Genomic DNA, 10,640 nt, shown 5'->3' on the forward strand with positions numbered 1-10,640 from the left:
CTCTGATACCTGGCTAGGACATTTTCTGATGCAGTCAGGGATGACCTGGAGAAGTTGTGTGTGTTTATTGAAGCTGTGCCATGTGCTGTAGGAAATGCCGAGGAGGAATGTAGCCATGCTGAAGTGCTCTGCTGTGCTTCCAGACGTGCACCACGGCTAACTGAGATCATACGGTCTTACAGAGGTGTTATAATATAGATATTAATGTAAGTCGAAGTATCTGTGTTTTCAGAGCACCCTTCAAGGCAAAATAGTTACATTACGTGAGCATGAGTTTAGTGAAATGCAGCACCATCAAAAGGAAAATTACTGTCTTGTCAAATTTATGTAAACTCACAGACGGAAGGGCGTGACTGCATCCTCGTAAAGCTTCAGGAATGAGCTCTTATCTGGAGCACGTGTTCCCTGCAAGGCTTCTTGCAGAGGAAGGAGTTCCAGCATCCTTTGATGCCATCTCCCCCGTGGTAGATGTTGCTGCAGCCCTTGGCACGGAGCAGCCAGGTTTGGTTCTTTGCTGGGCAAGAGAGGGTGGGGAATCCATGGCAGCCAACCAAGAACAAGCCTGAGCATGCTGCCTTTTTTCCTTCCTCCCATCTCACTGAGGTCTGCAGCACACTGGCAGCACTCAGGAAACTGCTTCCAATTCCTGTCTTAGGAAAACGTAATCATGCTCTCAATTTACGGTAATGAAGTCCCTCTGTGCTTGGGAGAATTATTTCTGGGCCTCTTTACATCCAGAGGTCAGAAAAAGTCAGAAATACTACCTATATATGTAATAATAATAAAATTAGCCTTCACTAGTACCTCTCCTGCAGAGAATCCTGGTTCACAGAAGGTAAACTGTTCCTCACAAGTCCTCACTGTGGCAGAGCTGGCAATGAATAAGAGAGCTGCCAGAATAAGCAGTGGACTGAGTCAGTGCAGCAAGTACATAAAATAAAACAATTTCCTATGTAAAGGATAATTATGGCAAGATACCTTAGGAAAGCTGAGTTGTCTGGAGCACACACATGCCTTTAAAGCTCACTGAACATCTGGGTACTGCAAAATTGAAGATGATCGGAAGGATTTCTGAATTAATTCTGTTTAAACCCTAAGTTTTTAAACATAGATATTTTTTACTGATGCAGGAAAATGAAGTGTATTTTGTGAAGAGAAAAAACAAAACTCCACGTGAAAAGCCACTGAGCAAGCCATGCCTGTGCTTTAGGTCTGGTGCATGCGTTAGGCATGTGCAGGCAGTGCTGGGAAGTTGGGCAACAGCTCGTCTTGCAACGTTTCACCTGCAGGTTGGGCTGATGGGAGCGCTTTCAAAGTGAACATTTCAGCGGAATTTCTCTGTCCTAATTCTCTTTCGGCTGGGCACTTGGTATTCTTTGAGTGCAGGCCAAAAAGTTAATCCACACATACACATTCTCAGATTTATTAATTATGAAACTAATAAAACGTTGTTGTCAGTTGCCTTTTGGAAGAAGAGCTTTACCTGCCTTAGAAAACTTTTCAGAGATTTCAGTGCTTTGCAGTAGGTAATGAGAAACCAAAGGTCTGTCCTTCCTCCCTTAATTCTGCATACAGAAGAGGGGGAGAGATCTGATTTTCAGGAGGTTATTTTTCAGCTTGATGCACGATATTTCTCAGCCTATTAGGTTGTTTCTTGTTCACATGCAGGTAAGTAAGGTCCTGTGCAGAACCAAGGTACTGGGCACTCTCCGTGTCCAGGTTCTGCTGCTGACTCGTAGTTTATCATTTCTGTCTAGTTGGAGCTACTGTTAATCAAACTCTAAAACTGGTGTATTAAATGCACTTTTTTGGAGTCTGACAAAGCTTAAATCAGTGCTATTGAGCACTATAACCCGGAATAAAAAGATCTATTAATTACAATAGTTTTTTTCCTGCAGAGTAGCAGCTGAATATTAAGTTGTTTTAAAATGTTCTTGTCCCTCCCATTCCAAACAAGTTGGAAATCTTGAGCAATCAAAGCATTAAAATACCTTTCTGCTGTACATGCACTGGTGGGAAGGCCTTTGGCTGGATTACTCACTCGTTACTGTAACTTTTATTATAAAATGCTTGTTTGGGGAAAATCCTCTAGGGCAGCGACGTTCACGCTGTGAGGTTAGGTGCCTGCTGACTTTATGAAGAGAAGAAAGGGATGCCACGTCTGGGATTAATAGCGTTTGGAGACTTCTCTCTGGTGCTCACATTGCAGTCTCTGGGTTGCCTTAAGGAACAGGAATATGAAAAGGGAAAAGTTTGAAGCATCACGTGGCGAGACCTTTTGGGAAGGATGGCGTGGTGTAAGGATGGCTCATTTCATTCAGATCCAAGTCCTGCAGGCCTGCTCTCCTGTCTCCCTCGTAACTACGAGCAGATTCCCAGGGAGCACTGGAAGAATAGGACCACCAAACAGTGGTGTGGTACTTTCCCAGAATACTTTCCGCTTCCGAGAAGGACTTCCTGAGCCCAAACAGCATCTTTTGTCTTCGATATCCCTCAATGGACTTTTCTTCCATGAAGCTCTAGAGTAGCTCTTTGAACTCGCATAAGGGAGCCTGTGTTTTGCATTGTGGTGCTTCTCTAGGCTTTGGCTCTGACTTGGGAAAAGTTGCCTCCTTCCTACTATTTTGTATTTCAGAGTTTACAACAATCACAGCTAAAAAAGCAGTGGCCCGGATTTGCTGTACGAGGCCAGCTAGTTGTGATTGTTACGGACAGTTACGTCTGTGAGTGTGCAGCATTCTGTATATTAGAATAGGGTTGTGCTTTATTCTGACGTTTTTAATTTCATATTTTAGTTTGGTTTTATTCTGCCTGAAGTGTGCTAAGATGATTCCTGGGAGGAGAGCTCAGGCTGCGTCTAGTGTACACCTTGAACCTGTTCATAATTTTGCAGTGGGACTGGAATGGGATCCTGCCAGCAGCTTTCAATATTGCACTGAAAAACACCTGTTCTTAGCTCGTGGGCTGGATCTAATCCTTGTCTTTGCTACAGTTACCTTGATAACAGGCACCAAGTCAGGTAAATGCCCTCTGGTACCAACCCAACTTAGCCCATCTCAGTCATTTGCAACAAATACTTGCCTCGGTTTCCCCGTCTCTACCACGCGGATGCTGAGGACAGCAAGAACAAACACACCTAGCAGGAAAGTGGAGATGGGGAAGAGCTGTAACCTCCAGAGTATCTGGAGCCCAGGATGGAGTCTGAGGCACCCTGACAGCTCCAACTGGATGCTTTCCTCCTGGCTGCCGTTGCAGTGTTCTGCAATGCGTACGAAGCCAGAAGTTGACTCCCTTGTTCTCCTTACTTAACTTTAGTTATATTTTCCCTTTTGTTTCAGCTCAAAAAGAAGCAGGTCTACGTTGAGAAGGTGGAGAAGATGCAGCAGGCCCTGGTTCAGCTGCAGGCAGCGTGTGAGAAACGGGAGCAGCTGGAACATAGGCTGCGGACACGGCTGGAGCGAGAGCTGGAATCTCTCCGGATGCAGCAGGTATCCTTTCTCCCTGCCTTGCCAGGCTGCTTTTAGGATTGTATGCTACACCATGCACGAAAGAAGGGCAGTGGTTTTTCTGCATCGTGTAAAGTGAGCACATTTTTCTTTTGTTAGCTATTTTCCCGCTGGCCATGTAAAATGAGCAAATTTTTCTTTTGGTAGTTATTATCACGCTGGCCTCTCTGTTGGTTTTTACTTGATTTATTTATTCCATTCTAACCAGAAAACGTAGATAAGGTAGCAATAGGGGATCCATTCCATGACAATATTCAGACATAGACATATAGCTACATGGTGTTCTATCTTTAAGTAACCTGGTTATATTTACTTTCATATTATTTTAAAAATATTGCTCACAATTGAAATTTTATGTAAAATCCATTAGCAGCTGGTCTGAAAGAGAGGCCCTTCAAAAAACTTCTGTATTGAGAAAAGAAAAAAAGCTACCAAACCCACAAAACCAATTCCATAAAGGTAGCTGATGGAAACAGGCAGAAGTTTCACATAGAATATATTAGAATTGTAATTTGAGTCTTTTTCAGTGGAATGAATGAGTGAGAAGTAGATTGTGCAGGGTGTTACGATGATGTGAGGTTTTAGGTGTTGTTACAGTGTGATGCATTTCAACATGCATCAAATACAGGGCTGCATTCTTTTTCAGAAAAATTTACAAACCTGACAGTTTACCTGTGTGCTAAATCACATTTAGTTCCAGGTTATGTTTAGTCCTCGACTGCCACATCTGTGTAGGAACAGATATTTAAATATTAATTGTATTTTGTGTTGGTTTGATAGGAGTTACAGTAATTTGATAAGCTTTCTTCCATGTTACCATGCAAGATTATTTGCCCTGAACCCCACGGCTTTTAACTGTGAACCTGATAAAAAGCAAAAAAATTATTTCTTGTCATGGTTTAAGAATTCTGAGCTGGACATGAAACAGTTTGCCTGCCCAATTTCCTTCTTTTCTTTTAAAGTAACTTTTTTATTTTTAAGTCAAATATCATGCCAATCGCAGATGAGACTTCCATATAAAACTATGCAGTTTACACTTTGAAATTTTAGCACAGGAAATCTCCGCTCTTCCTTGATTTGAGAGAAGAGGAGCAGTCTGTCTTCAAGTCTTGCTTTAGAACGAAATTATTTTTAACTCCCAGCTACTTAATGCTCAGGTGTACACTGATCATAGTGATTTAGTAATCGAATCCTAATATATCCTAGTATATACTATATATCCTAATATATATCCTAATATTTTGGATTTCTTTTTAAATCTGTGATAATTCTTGTGTTTTGTTGGAGCAGTGTTGGAAATAAGTTTGAGTTACTTCAGGCAGTATGGATGAGCTGTAGGCATCAGAGCTGAGTAGCGTGATCCAGCTCTCTGGCAGTCATTTGGGGCTTTGCACGTGGAAAAAGGCTTTAAGGAGCGTTTTCCATCGCAGGTATTTGCCTGTTAGTACTCACCAGCTGTGGAGTGGCACAAGGAAGCACTCTAGCATGAGTAAAGCTGTCTTTCTGAGGAGTGGTTCTTGGCATATTATGACTTTTTAGCTTCACCGTTTGGAAAATAGAAGCCTGGCTTTGCCAGGTTTGGACAGAGCAAGGTTGAAAATGTGCCTGCAGGCATTTCAGGTTAAGCTCTAAAGGAGACTGTGACCATCACCTAGTGTGCCCAGCACAGGCTGCGGTGTTTCCCTCTGGGGGGGGGGGGGTCTTGCATCGAGCCAGTGCTGCTCCTGCCCAGCCTCTGTCTTTCAGACCAAAGCAAACAAACCAGCCCTGAATCTTACAGGTGCATCCTGCGACTTCTTTTTGTTTTGTTTTTGGGAATCAGCGTCAGGGTACATCTCAGGCTGCCAACGTGTCGGAGTACAACGCCACGGCACTTATGGAGCTCCTGCGCGAGAAGGAAGAAAGGATTCTTGCTCTGGAAGCCGACATGACTAAGTGGGAGCAGAAATACCTGGAGGAGAGTGTGATGAGACAGTTTGCTTTGGATGCAGCTGCGACTGTGGCTGCTCAGAGGTAAATGAGACTATTCATAGCACAGGGATTATTTTCTTTTTCCAGCTGGATGTTGAATTTCCCACCGAGGAATGTTGTCATACCACCCTCCCATGATACCTTTCCTTGTGGTCTGAACAGCTTCACAAGCTTCTGCGTGCAAGTGGAGCTTGGCAGCTTTTTCCTGGGAGCTGTGCGATTGCTAACAATTAAAAACTTTTTACCAGGGGAAGATTCCCCAAAAAGCAAGAACCATTTTCCAGACTAGAATTGTTCTGAGCCGTTTCTTGAAGCTGTTGCTTCAAAAATAGATGTATGAGGAGGGTTGTTGTTGTTTTTTGTTGTCTGTTTTCTAAACAGGAGTCAGTCCTTGCTGAAGTCATGTGGGATGGGGTAAGCTTGGTGAATCACATCGCTCACCCTGAATGGCTTGCTTGTTCTCCAGAATGTTTTTTCAAATTACTTTGTGGTATTGTCCTCAACATGGTTACTAACCAGAAACGTCTACTAGGAAATTCTGCTCAAAACCTTCTGCTGTGTGTAGAGAGTAGTGCTTGTGGGGGTGTGAAGGAAAAGGTGTCTGAAATTTGGTAACAAGATCACATTCCAAGACAGCTCTTCAGAAGCACGTAATAAATACGGTTGCAAATAGGCCCAAGTGCTTCGGCTAGTTGGCAAGCAAGAGCTGTTATTGGAGTGCAATTCTTTAATGTCAGGTAGTGCTTACATGTAATTTCATTGATCACTGGTTTCTGCTTCTTGACAGCAGATTTTATGTTAGATTGTTTCAGGAACCAGATTCAAATAGGGATGTTATCGCAGCTGGCTTCCTAGCACATAAGATCATACTAGAATTACCGGGGGAAGTCACAGATCTGCTGTGTTAGCATTTAAAGGCTTATCTTATCTTGCTCCAAAAGCTGGCTGTTATTTTGGGGTATTGATGTTTCTTGTGCACTGTTCTCTGCCTCCCCAGAGATTCTCTAAAGGCTCTCGCTACTGCTTGTCCCGAGAGGCTGTGTTATATTTTCAGCACGTGCTGATAAACAGGAGTCTAGTCTATTGTTTGTCATGGAATGAGAGAGGATGTGTTAGGCCTGTTCGGGTTTGTTAAATGAACAAGAACGCTTTCCAGTCAGGAAAGAGCCAACCCCTGGATTTCCATTTCCTTCTAGCGCCCTCAAAAGAGGCTGTTCCATCAGCATCAGTGCTTCTGCAAGTTTCTGTGCAGTTGGTACCTACAGCGTAGCCTTCTCAAAAACAGGCTGTGAGGGATTTAATTCATTTCAGTGGTAACCTCATCTGTGCTGTGCACAGCTTTGCTTTCCTTTTTCTTTGGTAGTGGAAAACAGCACCCCTTAGGAAGCTGAGGTTGCAGGAAGGCTGCTTCACAGCACAGGCTGTACCTGGGTCAGGTTAGGTTTCTTTGATGATGAGCTTCTTGTGCCCGTCATGTTGGTGCTTTGCCATTCCTGATCTGAACTTTTGTAGGGTTAAATGCACATTTCCAGACAGTTCTTAGGCCTTGTTCTTGTTTGAGGGAACAAATTTCTTATCACAATGAATTGGAGCTATTGGTAACTAACTTTTTTTAAAAAAAATATTACTGTATTAATGCATAGCTATGTCAGTAACATGCTCTTAATGCTATAAGTCATGCAGTGACATAAAGCATTGCACAGTGACTTCGTTCTGACTATACAGCAACAAGTAGGATGAAATACTCATTATATTTTGGTTAATGGACTGAACGACCATCACAGCGTTAATATCAGGCACTGTGTGGAGTCAATCTAAAGCTGTTTTCAGTTCATTCCAAGTATTTTGGACCAAGCTGCTTAAATTGCTTTAAAATTTTCGTGACTATCTCCCTTCAGTACATACTTAGATACCCTGTTGTTGGAGGGAGAAGGGAAAAAAATGCATTTGAAGTGCAGTTATCATTCTTTCAGTTGAAACAGTGGATTCACAGTGAATCTGTTAGAGCACAGCCTGGCCTGGGATGGACAGTAGATTGACTATTGTTACAATTATTTGCATATGTTTATAATCCTTCCTTCATTAGGACTGGGAGATGGAATTTTGGAAGACACTGAGACAGCTTAAACTCAAAAAAGAAGTGAATGCTCTTGTTTGTTACTTTTGAGCAATCATTTTGTGCTGCTAGGAGGAAAGAAGCATATTCAGCTGGTCCTTCATCTGCTCTGCTGCTTGTTCCCAGGGACACGACGGTGATCAGCCACTCACCTAACCCGAGCTATGACACCTCATTGGAAGCTCGCATTCAGAAGGAGGAGGAAGAGATCCTGCTTGCCAACAGGAGGTGTCTCGACATGGAGGGAAGGTAAAATGTAGTTTCGATCCCATCTGTCTTTAGGACGGGGATTTTAAATGAATTATCTGGCTAGATGCGTCAGAACCAGAAATTCGTAGGTTTTCACCAGTAGCAACAACATAGGATGCCAGACGCTCATTTGGCCAAGGAAGTAACAGCACAGCAATCCAAAACCCATCTTAGATTTTTGTATCTAGCTTATTCCTCTTCTCTTGTCACGGCATCTTCATCAGACCTCAAGCCACCTGTTAACACTTTCACAGACCTGTTTTCCCCAACATTTTTGCAGTGCAAACTCCCCAGTCTATAAATACTTTTTTTTTCCTGTTGGTCCATGTCCAGCCCATAACTCTCAGCCTTGCCTCAAAGCCTCTTCCATGTCTGATGAGAGCAGCTTCCAGCACCCAGAGGCGGGTGGGTATCTCAGGGAAGCTCTGTTCGTGTATGTACAGGAAGTCTTATGCATCATCTGCTGTGGTGGGGCTGTGAGCAGCCAGTGCTCGGGGTGATAAGCTCACTGGCATCCTCTCTGTACCTCTCTGAATGCCATGGGGAGTTCAAGTCATAGCCATGGGGAGCTGAGGTCTCAGTCTGAGGACACAGGAGTTCAGAAATGTTATTTGTTCTTCTTGACAAGGATCAAGACTCTGCATGCTCAGATCATTGAGAAGGACGCCATGATCAAAGTGCTGCAGCAGCGCTCCCGCAAGGAGCCCGGGAAGACTGACCAGCTCTCCTCAATGAGGCCCGCCAAGTCGCTCATGTCCATCTCAAACGCGGGCTCGGGCTTGCTGTCCCATTCATCCACGCTGAGCAGCACTCCCATCCTGGAGGAGAAGAGGGAGGACAAGAGCTGGAAAGGCAGTCTAGGTAATTTTTAAATAACTGTGGCACTTCAGATAGGCGAGTCACTGCTTAGAGGGGAGGCAGGAGCAACAGAAGGAAGAAGGTGTCTGACAGACAGATTGGCTGGCCTAGCACGCAGTAAAACTGACTGCAAGCAAGGTGGGACATACTAGGCACAACTCTTGTTTGAATCACATTTGGGGAGACGGTAACTTGTGGTGTTCAGGCTCTGTCATTAAAATATTTCAGCCTTAATTCTCACTCGGTTTGGTGCCTGACCTTAGGGATAGTTGGGATCTCGTTTTTAGAGTTCCCAAGCACGTGCTTTCAGGTGGGTTGTTACAGCTGTCTGAAGGTGTAAAGTCTCCTTCAGTAAGCAGCCAGCACAGATAGAAATTGGGATTGCTATCCTCTGGTGTTGTGCCAACATGACTTCTGTCTGGAATGGCTCAGCACCGTTGTTTAGAGAAAATGAGTCGTATCAAAGCAAATCTTAGATTATGTCTTTCTTCCTGGGAAGAAATTAGGCCCACAGGTCCTCCCTACGAGGCCAAATGGCCCTGACAGGTGAATGCAATCTCTTTCAGCTGATTTCAGGGTGTGCAGATTTACCCAGCCGTAGCTAGGCAAGTGCTTAGAGTCAGGGAAGCCTGGTATTAGGGCTGACTTACGTATCTTTGCAAGCAGCAATATGATGCTGCTTTTCTTCAGGTACTTCAGCACCCACTGGTGAAAGGCGCTCTAGAAAGGTAAATTAGAGCTGGTCGCTGAAGCACAGAGTGCTTTCCAGACCCTAGAGAAACTGCTACAGAGAGGGGCAGAACTGATTCCAGTTGGTTTTCTGGGACTGTGAAATTTCCTTCCCTTTTTCCACAAAGGCGTTCTGCTGGGAACAGAATATCGTTCGGAATCCATCCCCTCCACGCCCTCTCCTGTCCTTCCTTCCACCCCGTTGCTGTCAGCCCACTCGAAAACAGGCAGCAGAGACTGCAGCACCCAGACTGACCGGGGGAGCGATCAAAGCAAAGCTGCTCCTCCTGCTGCAGCTCCCACACCAGGACGACTCCCCAGTACTGGCCTGGCCTACAGCGCGGACAAAACAGGTGAGGAACCTCAGCTGCCCACCCAGAGGGGCCCCTGCCACTCACTCAGCGTCAGCTCTGCTCCACGGGGCAGGCTCCTGAACTTTATCTGTTCAGGAAAACTGGGTTTACTTTTGGTGAGGACAGATGGTTCTCAGAGACAAGCTTTTGGTCTGAGGAGTCTCGAAATTGTAAAAGAAAAAAGCTTTAAGAGTGGTAGGATAAGAATGGGCACACCGGGCAGGGAGGTATAGCAAGATTGCAGAATTGGAGCAGGTATATGCAAATCCTGGGACAGTCTCTGAGTCAATCTACTCTGAAATAAGTTGTGAGCAGCACGTGGGGTTGAAGCAGGTTACAAAAATGGGCTGTAGAAACTGGCCGTTGTGTTTTAGTGGGTATTCAAAGCAAAGTGGACTTAGGTAAGGAGGACGGAGAAGAAGGGAAGGTAGCTACCATGATAAAACTGTCTCATTCATGCCCTGTCCCAGCCGTGGGACCGACTTCAGCCTTGCTGTAAGTAGATCTGCCTGACAGTGGCTATCCCAGGGGCTGGATTTGCTTCCCACAGAGCTCCGAGCTGGCAGGAGCTGCTCATTTTCCAGCCCGCTCTGCCAAATCGATGCAGATTACACAACCTTGCCTCTTCTACTTACAGACACATTACAGTTATGTTGTTCTTTATGGAAGAGTGAATTTGGCTGGTCTGCTGCGCATCTTGCCCATGCTATACTAGTTAATAGGTATTGAGGGAGACGGGAACAGGTTTTGTGGTGAAAGCCTACACTGACTGCATTGGTTTAAATGTAGTTGTGCCAGTTTTATAGGCCGTTGTCTATCAACAGGAGATATCCAGGGGGAATTTGAGAAAATATCTTC

General features: G+C 44.6%; 1 protein-coding gene across 2 annotated transcripts in view; it reads left to right on the top strand.

The window, feature by feature from the left end:
- The window catches only part of AMOT (angiomotin), a 49,547-nt gene that overhangs the window by 34,621 nt on the left and 4,286 nt on the right, over positions 1 to 10,640 (top strand). For both annotated transcript variants that reach the window (XM_040572841.1, XM_040572840.1), the window contains exons 8-12: positions 3,339 to 3,488; positions 5,329 to 5,519; positions 7,720 to 7,842; positions 8,471 to 8,703; positions 9,558 to 9,782. In XM_040572841.1, the coding sequence (XP_040428775.1) occupies positions 3,339 to 3,488; positions 5,329 to 5,519; positions 7,720 to 7,842; positions 8,471 to 8,703; positions 9,558 to 9,782 (922 nt within the window). The remainder of the gene's footprint in view (positions 1 to 3,338; positions 3,489 to 5,328; positions 5,520 to 7,719; positions 7,843 to 8,470; positions 8,704 to 9,557; positions 9,783 to 10,640) is intronic.

This window comes from Cygnus olor, chromosome 13 (genome assembly GCF_009769625.2).
Source record: "Cygnus olor isolate bCygOlo1 chromosome 13, bCygOlo1.pri.v2, whole genome shotgun sequence".
Taxonomy (NCBI): domain Eukaryota; kingdom Metazoa; phylum Chordata; class Aves; order Anseriformes; family Anatidae; genus Cygnus; species Cygnus olor.